This window comes from Rattus norvegicus, chromosome 2 (assembly GCF_021556685.1).
Source record: "Rattus norvegicus strain SHRSP/BbbUtx chromosome 2, alternate assembly SHRSP_T2T, whole genome shotgun sequence".
NCBI lineage: Eukaryota > Metazoa > Chordata > Mammalia > Rodentia > Muridae > Rattus > Rattus norvegicus.
In genome coordinates this window covers 193472809-193487500 of record NC_141535.1, presented here as the reverse complement: position 1 = coordinate 193487500, position 14692 = coordinate 193472809, and the positions used below count along the sequence as shown (strand labels likewise).

The following is a 14692-nucleotide window of genomic DNA, read 5'->3' as shown; positions in this document are numbered from 1 at the left end:
TGTCGTCTTCCTCACTGTGTCTGGACTGTTATAGTCACAAAGGCCACACGTGCTACAAAACTATCTTAACAAAAAGTACTCTTGTAACTTAGGGTTTTTAAAAATAGTTACTGTTGAGTCCTTTGGGAAGCTGTTTTTTATTTTAGGTTTTGATTGATTCATTATTTTATGTGTACAGAGGTTTTACCTAAGTACATAGCTATGCACCATGTATATGCCTGGTGCCCACGGAAACAGCAGCACATCAGATGCCCTGGAACCAGGGCTAAAGACAGTTAAGATCCACCATGTAGGTAGGTACTGGGAATTGTACTCGGGTTCTCTGAAAGAGCAATCAGTACTCTTTTTTTTTTTTTTTTTTTTTTTTTCGGAGCTGGGGACCGAACCCAGGGCCTTGCGCTTCCTAGGTAAGTGCTCTACCACTGAGCTAAATCCCCAGCCCCGCAATCAGTACTCCTAATTTCTGAACCATCACTCCAGTTCCTTTTTAGTAGTTTTATGTGTATGTACACATTTTAACATTTAAAGCTTTTCGCTATCTACACTTTATCCTAATGTAGATGTGAATTATAGATCCTAAATTTTTTCTACATTATTATATATTTAGAACAACATTTTTTGAGACATGGTCTCATGTATCCCAGCCTGGTCTTAAACTTCTAATACTCCTGCCTCCACCTCTCAAATATTGCAATATGGGTATTACAGACAACGCACCACCATTCCTAGGTCAAACCCCAGGCTTCAGGCAAGCAATCTGCTAACCGAGCTACATTCTTAACCCACTAACAATTATGAAATAATCCAACCCTATCCCTTGATTTGAGATACTTCATGATGATATATGAATATATATATAGATATAGATATACACCTTCTCTACATTAATGCACTTGTTCTCATATACTAACATGTAACTGTAATTACTCTCATTCATTGCATATATTTGCTTTTTATTGCTTTTGACTGTGTGAGAGCAAAACTCAGTTTAGTAAACATGCTTAACCTAATTTTCGATCTTAATGCTGTGGAGAGAAAACCAGTAATAAGGAGAACGCTGGGATGTTTTCTAAATCTCTTATCTTACCTTGCTCCTTGTGAAACTTTTTCCTGGGGTCTTCAATGTTTGCTTAGAAGATGTGGAGATCTCTGTGGTTTCAGGATAGCTAATAGAGGAAGGTTTCATGGGTTGGGCCTGTATACCTTAACAAAAAAGAAAAAGGTTTTTGTTGTATAGTTTCTTAAGCCTGTGACTTAAATATAGTGTAAATTCAGGCTTGGCCTACATGTTTGACCACTTTTCATTATATATCATAGGCTTTAGAATTCATTCTTTATTTAATCATTCTTTATACCTTTCCATGTAGGACTTTCTGTACTTAATTTTTTTTTTTTTTGCTTTGTTTTGTTGTTTAGACAGGGTCTCATTGTGTAGCCCTGGCTGGCCTGCCACTCACAGATATCTGCCTCTGCCTCCCAGCAAACCACCATGCTCAGCCTTGTCTTTGTTCTTATGGGACAGGGTCTCACACAGCTTAGGCTGTCCTTAAACTATGTGGCTAACGATGGCCTGGAATTCCCAATCCTCTTGTATTTGCCTCTCAGGTGCTGAGATCACAGACATGAACTAACACATTTTCCCTTATTTTAAACCTTCTAACACCTGGGATAAACACCAACTTACAGTCCTCGTCAGCAAGAAAGAAGGACTCCAGAGTTCTTTCTGGGAGTGGAGGTGGAGGAGAACCATCCTGATGTTGATCTGTAAGAAGAGAGTAAATATACGACAAAGCAAAGAAATCCATCAACTAAAGTCGGTAAATATACGACAAAGCAAAGAAATCCATCAACTAAAGTCGGTTAGGGTCTGTTCTGTGGCTCTGCAATTCTTGCTGTTCGTCCATTTTGGCCTGCAACCTCTGTCTTAGTTACCTTCCTGTTGCACAGCCTGACAAGAGCAACTTAAAGAGAGGAGCTTATATTAGCGCAGTCCCTGGGTATAACATTGTCGTGGGTAGTCCTGCCGGCAGGAGCTCAAGCTCAGCTGCTCACAGGGCACTCATGCTCAGAAAGCAGGGACGCTGGTACTCCTCAGCCTGAGCTCTTTCTATTCTGTCTGAGACTCCGCTCCAAGGAATTAGTGCTAACCACGGCAGGGAAGGGGGAGTCTTCTCACCTCAACCTAATCAAGATAATTCCTCGTAGGCATGTCCAAAGGCAAGCAAATCAAAATAGCCCCTTACAGGTGCACCTTCCTAGAGGATTCCAGATCCTGTCCAGCTAACCAGCCCAACTTCCAAATTAAAAAGAATCTGAACACAGGTTACAGCTGTCTCTACCATGTCCAGCTGGCACAAAGCTTTGGTGCATTTGATGCCTTTCAGGGCCTCCATCTCCTGGGGTGGACATAGCAACAATGAAATGAACCATCACACAACGTAAAAAAATTATTTCAATAATGACCACAGTCTCAAAAGTGTAGCTTTCTGCTCTGTTGGCCAAAGAGCCCCATTACTCATCAAAAACTTAAAAACTCACAGATGTATTCTTCTGAAGAAACTGGAAATGAATTTTACCAAGGTTCTAGATCTAATTTATTTTACGGAAAAATTTTAAAGAATAAGAGATTATATTAAATTAGTCATGAAAATACAATTCATTAAATTCAGAATTGTCCTTTAGGACCAATAATGTGTTCTCTTGGCAAATGAACAGGGTAAGAAAATACAAAAAAAGGAAGAACTGTTACAGGCATTCAGAGAAGCAAAAATGCAATGTGCAGTAAGCAAGCCACATCTAAGCTGACTACAAAAAGACTTTTTTTTTTTTTTTTTTTTTTTGAGACAGGATCTCACTGAGGCCCCGGCTGTCCTGGAATGCACTGTGTAGACCAAGCTGGCCTGTAACTCTCCCTCCCAAGCTCTGGAGTCAAAGACATGCACCACTGCAGAAATGCCAGGCTGAAAAGGCATTTCTGAGGCAGATGGAGGATACCACATAGGCTGAGAATCTGAATCTCTCCAGCCTCAGTGTTCATAGATGTCTCTGGTCCACAAAAAGCAGGAGGCCTGGCTCCATGGTGCTCTGAGAAATGGAGGCTTGCTTAGTGTTACCTTGCCAAGGTGTTTAGTAAGCCAGCTAGTAACTTGGACCTGCCAGTTCACCGTCTTCTGGCTAGCCTTAATCCTTCAAAACCTTGCTTCCTAAACTGATCTTCTATACTTTACAAGTTTGAACCTCTATGGCAGTGACGATAACCTCATCGCCAGCTGGAGAGAAGCTCAATGCTGGAACACTTGCCTAACATGTATGAACACTTGCCTATAATGTATGACACTTGCTTAACATGTATGAACACTTGCCTAACATGTCTCCTTAGGCTTCTCATTTCTTCTGTAATTTCCTTCTTCTCTTTCTAAATTTTCCAAAACCGTTCTTCTGATGAGTAAAGGCTTTTCTAATCACTCCATAATACCATCCTGTTTTTCCACAATCCTGCTGATTATAGTTAGTGCCACATAGATGACCAAATGATTCCACGTGGGTATTAATTTTATTCACCCAACTTGAATATAAGCATATTAAATGGTATATTTTAGCTGCCCATACTGGTGTCCAGAGGCAGGAGAATGGAAAGTTTAAGACCAGCCTGGCTGCTATATGGCTAAACTTGTCTCAAAATAATAAATAAATAAATAAATAAATAAATAAATAAATAGGAAAGTACATGTGTGCGTGTGTGTGCGTGTGTGTGCGCGTGTGTGCGCGTGTGCGCGTGTGCGCGTGTGCATGTGTCTGGTGTCTGAAAAAGTCAGAAGAGGATACCACATCCCCTGACCCTGGAGTTATGGGTGGTTATGAGCCACTATGTGGGTGCTGAGAACCACGCCTGGGACCTCTGGAAGAACAGCCAGTGCTCTCACCCACTACACCATCAATCTCTACAGCCCCAAACACATGGGGTTTTTGTTGTTTTATTGAAACAGGGTTTTACTCTCTAATCAAGGGTAACCTTGAACTTTCAGCAGTTCTGCCTCAGCTTCATAAGTGCTTGGAGTTACAGATGTGAGGCACCATGCCTGTCTTAGAAAATTAGTTTGCTTTTTGAGGCTGGGATTCAGTATATAGCCCCTTATGCCTTAGAATTTGCTATATAGCCTAGGTTAGCCTTGAGCTCAGAGAGATCTACCTGACCTTACCTCCTAAGTGCTGGGATTAAAGGCACATACCAGGGGTTGGGGATTTAGCTAAGTGGTAGAGCGCAAGGCCCTGGGTTCGGTCCCAACTCCGAAAAAAAGAAAAAGAAAAAAAAAATAAAGGCATATACCATCATGCCCAGCCCTCAGAAAGTACATTCCTTAATTAAGGTTATATAGTGTGGTAATTCTCAGCAGATTGGTGGTTTCAAATTATAGACTGCTCCAAAAGCTCATGCTTTTCAATATCACATTACATATATTTTGAGTAATATAATATGAATAAATATGCTAATGAAAACTGCAGACTATGTTAATGCATGCAAAGTACCTATGTATTCCCAGTAGCTGTCACCCAGTTTTGTTCAGCATATAATATAAGCAAACTCAGGAAAAAGAAGAGCAATAACAAGTTTCTAAAAAGTGAATACAGTTAAGAACACTGGCTGCTCTTGCAGAGGATGTGGGTTCAATCCCCAGCACCCACACGGCAGCTGACAACCGTCTGTAACTCCAGTCCAGCGGCTTCGACATCCACTTCCGGCTTCCTTGAGCACTGCACATGTGATGCACAGACATAGATGAGGGCAAACACTCACAATACAAAATAAAATGAAGAGGATTTATTAAGTGCCAGACATAATTGTTTAGAATCACTCTGTTAACAATAGTAAAAAATCTATAAAGGCCCTGGGTTCGGTCCCCAGCTCCGAAAAAAGAAAAAAAGAAAAAGAATCTATAAAATGAAAACATTAATTTATTAATTACATTTTTAAAAAGATTTCTTTATGTATTTTATGTGTCTTAATGTTCTGTCTGCATGTAAACCTACATGCCAGAAGAGGGCATCAGATTCCATTATAAATGGTTATGAGAGGCCTTTCTCTGTGTAACAGCACTGACTGTCTTGGCACTAGCTTTGTAGACCAGGCTGGCCTTGAACTCACAGAGATCCGCCTGCCTCGGACTCCCAAATGCTGGTATTAGAGATGTGTGCCACCGTGACAGGTTTACTGAAATTCTTTTAAGACAAATTATATAAAACATCAAAATTGTAATAAAATGAGATATGAAAATGATATATTTTAATACATGTATACATTCTATAATATTAAATCAAGTTAAACATGTTTACTTAAATACTTATCATTTATAGTGAAAAATTAGAAGTCCTATTTTACAGCCTCAAGAAATGAATAGTGGAAAGCTTCGAATAGTCTCTGGGTATGTAACGACACACTAGCTCTCCTTACTCCTGCTGGGAACTCAGTGCCCAGGGAGCAACCTTGCTGGTCTCTCCTCTCCAACTGTCAACCACTACTCTCTCATCTGGAAGATCAACCTTTTACATACCACACATGACCAGGATCATGAAATACTTGTCTTTCTGTGCCTTTCTTATTTCACTTAACGCAGTGATCGCCAGTCCTATCCGTGTTGTCAGACATGACAGAACTGCATCCTCTTTCGTGCTGAACGGTATCACATTTTCTAAGCCATGAATAAGTTGATGGCATACAGACCGTGTCTCTTAATTATTGTGGAGAGTGCTTTTGTGACTATGTAAGTACAAGTGTCTATGTGTCCACATGTCCTTCACAGATATACTCAATAGTGGGATCTCTGGTTCATGTAGTAGATTTTATAAAAACCTCCATACTGTTTTTCTTTTCCTCTTTTCTTCCCTTCATCTCTTCTTTTCTTCCTTTCTATCCCTCAGAATTTTTTGAGATAAGGTCTTAAAGTATATACCAGGTTGGCCTCAAACTCAATTCTCTCCACTGGTTGGTGAGATTTAGAATCAACACGGAAATGAACTTCTTGGCTTGTCTCTGAGGAAGTTTGTCGATTGTTAGTTGGAAGGGAAGACTGTACCATGGGCTGGGATCCAAGGCTGAATGAAAAGGGGGAAGGGAACTGAGCACAGCTGTCCTCTCCCTGCTCTCTGGTTGTACATGTGATCTTCATGCCTCTGTTACCATGCCTAGCTAGACTGCACAACTGATAGTCTGCACCATCATGAGAGACGGTAACGTCTGTAGTGGTTTAAATGAAAATGGACCCCAGAGGCCCAGAGACAGTGGCACTATTAGGAGATAAGGCCTTGTGGGAGTCGGTGTGGTCTCAGATCCTCAAGCCAGGCCCAGTGTTCTCTTCCTGCTGTCTGCCAATCCAATTGTAGGAACTTCATCCCCTTTTCCAGCACCATGTCTACTTATATACCATGATGATCATGAACTAAAGCTCTTAACTGTAAGCCAACCCCAGTTAATGTTGTCCTTTATAAGAGTTGCCATGAAATAATTTTTAAAGGATCCTGTCTTTATTTTGCCCATGACAAAATGAACATTATTAGTTTGGGAAAGCCAAAAATAAATCAAGATAGCAGCAGCTATTACAGGAACTATGATCCTCCTGACGTGAACTATTAATGATCTGTTCTTACAACACTAGTCCTTAGGATTAAATGTCATCTAAAGTCAAGAGAAGTCTTTACCTGATTTGGGACTTCCGAGTTCCACATTCTAAATAGGAAACAAGTGAAAGAATAATATGTACAAACACAATGGAAGCTTGAAGCAATAAATAACATTTTTAAAATTATAGTTCATATAACTATAGTGACAGCAGTATTTCTTAATTCATAACTGTACTGAGTTATAAAAAGGAGCCCTTCACTCTGACAGTGATTATCATAGTTCCATATCATATGGAAATTAGTTCTAAATTGATCTCCTTCTGAATTATTTCTTCATAATTTAGAGCATTGCCCTAAAAATTTATTTAGAGATAAGCTGTTGAAATTGAAATTAATTACAATACTGAAAAGGGCTAATTGTTCTTTGCTCCATGAGTTAATAAAAAGACCATTATGTCTAAGCATACTATTAATAGTAATTGTAACAACATTATGTTAACATTGTAAGTTTCCAGCATGGCAATTATAGGAGCTAGTTTTTAATTCAGTACTGGGGATTAAACCTAGAGTCTTACAGCACTTGGCAAATACTTAACACTAAGCCACACCTACAGCCTTGTAGAAACTTCTAAATGACTGATTAATTTTCTGATCTCTGAAACCAATGTATATACTTATATAGTTGTTTCAAAGAATATATAGAAATGTATAACAGATTATCAGGAACACAGATTTTTCCTCTAGAATGAGGAAACATTACTCCAAGTGGCTCATCTTAGCTAATATGTGTATGTCATTTATAATGCCACTGCTAAGATGATCGGCCCATGAAGTGGCTACAGTGGTTTAGTTATGAAATATTTGATGTGCTTTTGCTTAACTGTCTTTTTTTTTTTTTCTTTTTTTTTTCGGAGCTGGGGACCGAACCCATGCTTAACTGTCTTTTAAGAATCATCTCAAATGTTTTCTCTTTCACCGGGCTTTTCTGATTACTTCCGACCTGAGAAAGCTTCCATGTCTTGTGACTCTCTGTACGTTTACCATATCATTGATATATGATCTTGATATAATAGACATAAAGATTCATATGCACATCTTGTACTTCCGACATAAGTTTCTTAAGAGTAAGAAGTGTGCCATGTATATCTTTCCTATTCCCCACATCCCCTAGCATGCTGTCTTACATTAGGATCTACTTAATAGTTAGAGAAGAAGGGTCTGGAGAGCTAGCACAGCAGTGAGAGCATCTGTTTCTCTGGCGGGGGACCTGGCTTCAGTACCCAGCACTCACATGGCAGCTCACAACCATCCCAAACTCCAGTTCCAGAAGATCCCATGCCCTCTTGTGACTTCTGCAGGCACAAGATATACATGCGGTACACAGGTGTACACACATAAAAATCATTCTTACATCTAAAGGAAAATAAATGTCTAAAAACTTGAATGTGTAGAATAAAACTATATTCTGTTGAATACTAACGAGTTGAGTCAGAGAAAAAGTTTCAAACCTTGCTTGACGTAAACGCCACCAAGTCATGGGTCTGTGACTCAGATGTTCCCCCGCATTCCAGTGTCACTCCAGATTTTCCTGCCAGAGGTAAGGACTCAGTAATGCTTGGCGAGGGCTCTCCTGCAGGAAAGCAGATGTGGCCAGTTCTTAGGAAGGGGGTTATCCTTAAAGGAGGCAGATGTATGCTCAGCAGCAGCAGACGTAATACTGAAGGGACCTGGGAAGGGACACGCACTTCACACTTACTGAACTGTACTCACCGGCTGCTTCGGCCACAATGAAGGACTCAGGTGTCCGTTCAGGGAGTGGCGGGGGGATTTCATCATCTGTCCTTGCAGAAGTGGCTGTCCGAGTAACAGAAATGTAATTGCAATTTTTGAGAAGAATAAAGGAGATTCTTACATTCTAACCTAACCCTAAATATACATTTAACAGACTTGTATTTGCTTACTCTAGGAAAAAGAATAAATTAGTCTGTAGGTAATATTTTTATTCTTTGAAATTCTTTACTGGATTTAAAGGTTCAAGTGTGCCCACACATTTCGATGGAGCTGCTGTTAGGATGGTTTGGATTATCTTCTCCAGAACTCCTTTTGCTTTCCATTGAATTCACAAAAGGACATTTTCATCAGCTAAACATACATTTATGCAGGAGATATTTTTAAAAAATTCTTTTTTGCTGGATAGAGATGGCACATGCCTTTAATCCCAGCATCCCACTTGAGAGGCAGAGGCAGGTGGATTGGATCTCTGAGTTCCAGGCCAGCCAGGTCTACAGAGTGAGTTCCAGGACAGCAAGGGCTAAACAGAGAAACCCTGTCTTTAAAAACAAAAACAAAAAAACAAAAACAAAATATCTTTCCTTTATTCCATACAGAACCCAAAATATAGATGTTTAAAAATACAGAAGTAGGCATAGTTTATCAAGAAAGAGGGAGAAACTTCTGGGAACGGAGGTGAACTAGAGATCTAGGGCAGGGTTTTACATCTAGTAATACCCAGAATTTGTGAACATTTTACATGCCATTATAAGAAACTGCCACCAGATGGCAGACGTGTCAGTTTTGCGACAATAGGAAAATAACTGGTTATTTTTGATGCTCTAAGAAGTTTAAAGAATATGGCTGTTTATAAAAGAGAACATTAGCTGGTGAAGGGACTCAGTGGGTAAAGGCACTTGCTGCTACCAAGCCTGAAAACCTGAGTAAGTCACCTCACACACACACACACACACACACACACACACACACACACAGAAACACACACACACGCACACACATGCACAAACACACACACGCACACACAGAAACACACACACAAACACACACACAAACACACATACAAACACACACACAAACACACACACAAACACACACACAAACACACATACAAACACACGTACAAACATACACACACACAGAAACACACACACACAAACACACACACACAAACACACACAGAAACACACACATACACACAGAAACACACGCATACAAACACACACACACAAACACACACACAAACACACACACAAACACACATACAAACATACACACACAAACACACATACAAACACACACACATACACACACACAAACACAGAAACACACACAAACACACACACAAACACACACACACAAACAAACACACGTACAAACACACACACACATGCACACACACGCACAAGGAAAAAACTCTTAAATTTTAATGATTAAACAGCAAAAGAATTGGGTCAAAGAAGAACCTTCTCAGAGCCAGATAAAATATTTTTTACAACAAATAATTTTCACCTATCAAACTTGTTGGATTTTAATAGTGCATATTTATCATCAAGAGTTCAAAGTAAAAAAAAAAGTTCAAAGTCATCCTTGTTAATGTAGAGAATCCGAAGCCAGCCTAGGCTACATGAGACCCTGTCTAAGAAAGAAAAACCAAAAACAAAACTAAAATAGGAAAAAACAAAGCACTTGGGGCTGAGGAGACAACTTATGGGGTAAGAATGTTGCTGCATGAGGATGAACGCCTGAGCTCAGACCCACAACCTCCACATACAAAGTCTGAGAGAATCCAGTGTTGGAGGAGAAGGGGCAGGGACAAGAGCTTGCTAGTCGTCAGCCTGGGGTAGGACAGTGAGAGGTAAACTCTGTGTTCACTGAGACCACATACATTCGAAAGGTAGAGAGCGATAGAGAACTTCATGTGAGATCTTCATTTGGCTTATACATGTACAGAATAGAGAGAGAGAGAGAGAGAGAGAGAGAGAGAGAGAGAGAGAGAGAGAGAGAGAGAAGTAATCCCAACAACTGGGAATCTGAAGCAAGGCTGCTTGGGTAGTGAGACCTTATCAAAATCAAGAAAAGAGAAAAGAAACATGGGCTAGGGCTAAAACTCAGTCACAGAGCTCTTTCCTAGTTGGCCGGATTCAAGCCCCATGACATCAAAAAGAAGGACAAACGAAACTGCATTTAATAATGCTGCAGAGTGACAGGTTTCCATACTTTCTAGGTAAATGCTCTTGGTGGAGTATCTCGCGATATGCCTAAGAAAATTAAGCTTTCCCTCCACTTCCTTCATTTTCAACATCAAATTATTAGGGCTGCCCGATATGTACGAGGCACTAGGTTCAATCCACTTTACTAAAAAGAAGAAAAAGGCAAAGAAAGAAACACCCTGTAATAATCTCTAATAGTACACTCACTATTACTTTCTGACTACTCAGTTAAAACAGTATATTTGATTTGTAAAAAAAAAAAATCTAGACTTAGATAAATATAAAAGTTGTGTTAAAAGATAAAAAAAATCACACAATACTAAACACATTCTCATATACTTAGACAATGCAAAGTGCAGGAAATCAGCCCTACCCTTCCCACTCACACAGGGAAATAATTCAATGCTTAGCAATGTGTTCAACTCATTACAGGCACATGAGTGTGTAACAAATACTTCTGGGTGACCGCACGGTGCTGTTGATAGTTTGTCCTCTGTACTTGGGAAGCTCCTTCTGCATGTTAAAGGTAAATCATGGGCTTTTGATAAACAAGTCTGGAATAAGAATTGGCCATGTTTGAAGCCTTCCTGTTGGCACCGATGGGTCCCCAGGCCTGACTGCCTCCACTACTGTTACCATTAATTTAGTACATCACCAAGACACTCCCAGAACTCATTTCTCCGACAAGGAGGAGGAGAGGAGGAGGAAAGAAGAAAGAACAGAGGAGGAGGAGGAGGAGGAGGAGGAGGAGGAGGAGGAGGAGGAGGAGGAGGAGGAGGAGGAAACGTAGGGCTAGGGTGATAGTACATCACCAAAACACTCCCAGAACTTATTTCTTTGAGAAAGAGGAGGAGAAGGGAAGAAAGAAGAGTGGAGAAGGAGGAGGAGGAGGAAGAGTGGAGGAGGAGAAGGAGGAGGAGGAAGTTCTGAGGAGGAGGAGGAGGAGGAGGAAGAGGAGGAGGAGGAGGAGGAGGAGGAGGAGGAAGAGTGGAGGAGGAGGAGGAGGAGGAAGAGTGGAGGAGGAGGAGGAGGAGGAGGAGGAGGAGGAGGAGGAGGAGGAGGAGGAGGAGGAGGGCTAAGGTGCGAAGAAACCAAAATATCTAATGGAAACCAGGCAAGGTCCAAAACAAATTAAAAAAATAACTTACCTTCTATAGCTGTCTCTTGGTTTATTGGCGGGGGAAAGCTGGTTAGAGTGCTCTCCATTAAGGAATCCCGTGGGTTACTATAAGAAGAGGAGGCTGCAGAAGAGGCTGGCAGCTGAGCACCAGGAGAAGTGGCTCCATCTTGTTTCTCAGGCAGATCAAAAGACATCTTAGAACCAGCACTATTTGGAGGGGATGATGAAAAGTAAGGATCTTCCGCTAAAGACATACACAAATGCTCTCTCAAAGCACCGGGGCCGTCCTGCGGTACACAAGATGCATCACATGCCGGGCGTTCGCAGGCACGCGGCAATGAATAGTTCAGTTCTTCTGAAGAAGCATGGGCCACTTTTTGCGCCTGCAACTCCATGAGACCGTGCTCGAGCAGCTGAGATTCCAAGCATGAAGAACCGTCTTCCACAGCTAACTCGTTTGTTTTCCTCTGCTGAATCAGTTCGAAAGGAGTTGATTTGGTCCGTTTTACTGGCCCCTTTGAATTGTGACATCTGCTCGCTGTGTTTATGGGCAGAGCACTAGGACACGACCCAAACAATATGGAACCGAAGTCCAGACTTTGATACTTCTGAAGCGGCTCTCCCACGACCAGAGAAGCCCTCGCCTGCCCGTTCCTGGTTATGACAGCCTTGTTACACTCACAGTTTAGCTCTAAACAGTCAAAAGAAGGGCTAGATTTAGAGTGCAAAACCAACTCTTCCTTGGCACTTATCTTAGAAGTTCTAAGGCCAAAGGAAGACACTTCGGTGCTCTCCGCTTCCGCCCCTTGTTTGCTCTGCTGGTTTGTCATTTTTGCATCTCTCACGGCGCTGAAAGAAAAGGAGAGAATGATGACCCCATATGGAAAAGAGGTCTCTTCCAGTAGCACAGCAACTGGAGCATGAGATTACAACCTTTAGGGACAATTAGTCAGCATTTTGAGAAGCAAAATTTACTCACTTTTTTGGAAAATCCAGAGGATAAGAGTCAGCTTCTATAGTGAGCTTTTGTTCAGGAATTGAACATTCTGCTTGAATCTTCAAAAGAAATGTGAGAATTTTTTTTTGTTTTGTTCTGTCTTGTTTGTCATGAAGCAATGTCAATGAAATGTTTTAATATTTGGAAGACTGGGAAGTAATACCTGTCCCCTCTCTGTCCCCTCTCCGTCCCCTACCTCCCACAAGGCACAGAGACTGTCATGGATAAGGAAACAGAAAGATCAGGGAAGAGTGGACTGAAACTGTTTTCTGGACATGACAAGACGACTTCATTCATGAAATCAAGCAGAACTCTTGCCTATACAAGAGCTCCATAAAACCAAGCCAGCCGACACTCACACATGGATGGGGGGTGGGCTCCACAATACCCACTCTTATGACAGTTGATGGCTTCTGGGGAAGGGAGAGTCAGGGCTTTATTAAGGGTGTGGCCCGGGGTTGGGGATTTAGCTCAGTGGTAGAGCGCTTACCTAGGAAGCGCAAGGTCCTGGGTTCGGTCCCCAGCCCCGGAAAAAAAAAAAGAAAAAAAAAGGGTGTGGCCCCTGGTAGGTCAACCTTACTCCGATGGTTGGCCCCACACCCATGAGTATATGAGCAGCACAAATTAAAGTTGGTGGGTTGTTGTTTTTTTGTTTTTTTTCTTGTTTTTCGGAGCTGGGGACCGAACCCAGGACCTTGAGCTTGCTAGGCAAACGCTCTACCACTGAGCCAAATCCCCAACCCCCGGTGGGTTGTTTTTTAAGAAGAGGACGCGAAGTGTTAGCACAGGGTAGAGAGACGGGTGGTAGTTCTGGGAAGAATTAGGGGGAGAAGTCAGGGTAAAATGATCAAAATACATTGTAATAAATCTTAAAGAATCAATGGAAATATAGTATTAAATATAAACCAGTGTTTACTTAGCTCGTGTGAGCTGACATAAAATAAATGGCATATTTGTTTTACAAAGAAAAATCCCAAGTGAACAGTATAACTTTACATTTTAAGGAACTGGGTGGAGGGAGGGAGACTAAGTCAATCTCAGATTTAGCAACAACAAGGGAATGTTAAAGATTAAAGCAGAGATAAATGACATAGAGAATAGGAAAAATGGATAAAGTGAACAAAAGATCAACACAATTGATTAGGCTTTAGCTACACTGAGGAAAAAGTTCAAATTATTAATCAAACGTAAAAATGTAGGCACTGGATTAATAGTATATTTGGTAAAGTACTTAAACTCAATACCCAGAATACGCTCCTCAGTAAGCAAACAAAGAAACACACTTGGCAGGCATAACACACCTGAGGCCCCAGCGCTAGACAGGTGGAGAGCCTTGGGGCTCCTGGTAGCCAGCCTAGCCTACTCGGTGACCTCAGGTTTATGGCTCCTGAGGATTGACACCTGAAGTTGACCTCTGACCTCCACATGCATACATGTGCTTATATACATTCACATGCTCACCCGTCTACACATGCACACTCACACACAAGACGAAAATGTGGATACTACTAATCTGTGGAAACAAGGCGTTAAGACACATAAACGACCGCACAGAGGTACCGTATGTATTGCAGACTACCACACTAGACAGCCTGGATAGAACAGTTAAGATCTTGGAGGAACTCACCACACGAAAACTGGTTAAGGACCAAATAGTAAAGCTAAATAGAAATTTAACTAGTAAGGCAATTGAATCAATAATGGAAACTAAAGAGTCCCTGCCTGGGCTCCATCCCCAGGACCGAGGTGAGGGCAGTAGATAGTTGTTGGCACGCAACAGATCAATGTTAGTAAGAATATAGGAGACAAATCAGTAAGGTGGTCCCTCAAAAAGTGAAAAATGGAACTACCATAAAATTCATCAGTCAGCTCCTGGCATTTACAGGGGAAATGAGATTAATGTAGTATACTCGTGTTTACTGTGGCATTATTCACAATGAACAAATTATGGAGTCAACC

The 14692-nt window shown here is 41.2% G+C and overlaps 1 protein-coding gene across 6 annotated transcripts in view; it reads right to left on the bottom strand.

The window, feature by feature from the left end:
- Positions 1-14692, bottom strand: part of Ptpn22 (protein tyrosine phosphatase, non-receptor type 22) — a 47862-nt gene that overhangs the window by 7653 nt on the left and 25517 nt on the right. For 5 of the 6 annotated variants that reach the window (XR_015661428.1, XR_015661429.1, XM_087620041.1 and 2 more), the window contains 7 exon segments: positions 12716-12792; positions 11765-12585; positions 8386-8469; positions 8124-8245; positions 6694-6721; positions 1685-1762; positions 1088-1203 (listed from right to left, as the gene is read on the bottom strand). Coding sequence is in view for 4 of the 6 variants with exons in the window: in XM_087620041.1 (XP_087476167.1) it covers positions 1088-1203; positions 1685-1762; positions 6694-6721; positions 8124-8245; positions 8386-8469; positions 11765-12585; positions 12716-12792 (1326 nt within the window). In the remaining 2 variants the exon portion in view is untranslated. 6 annotated transcript variants of the gene reach the window in all.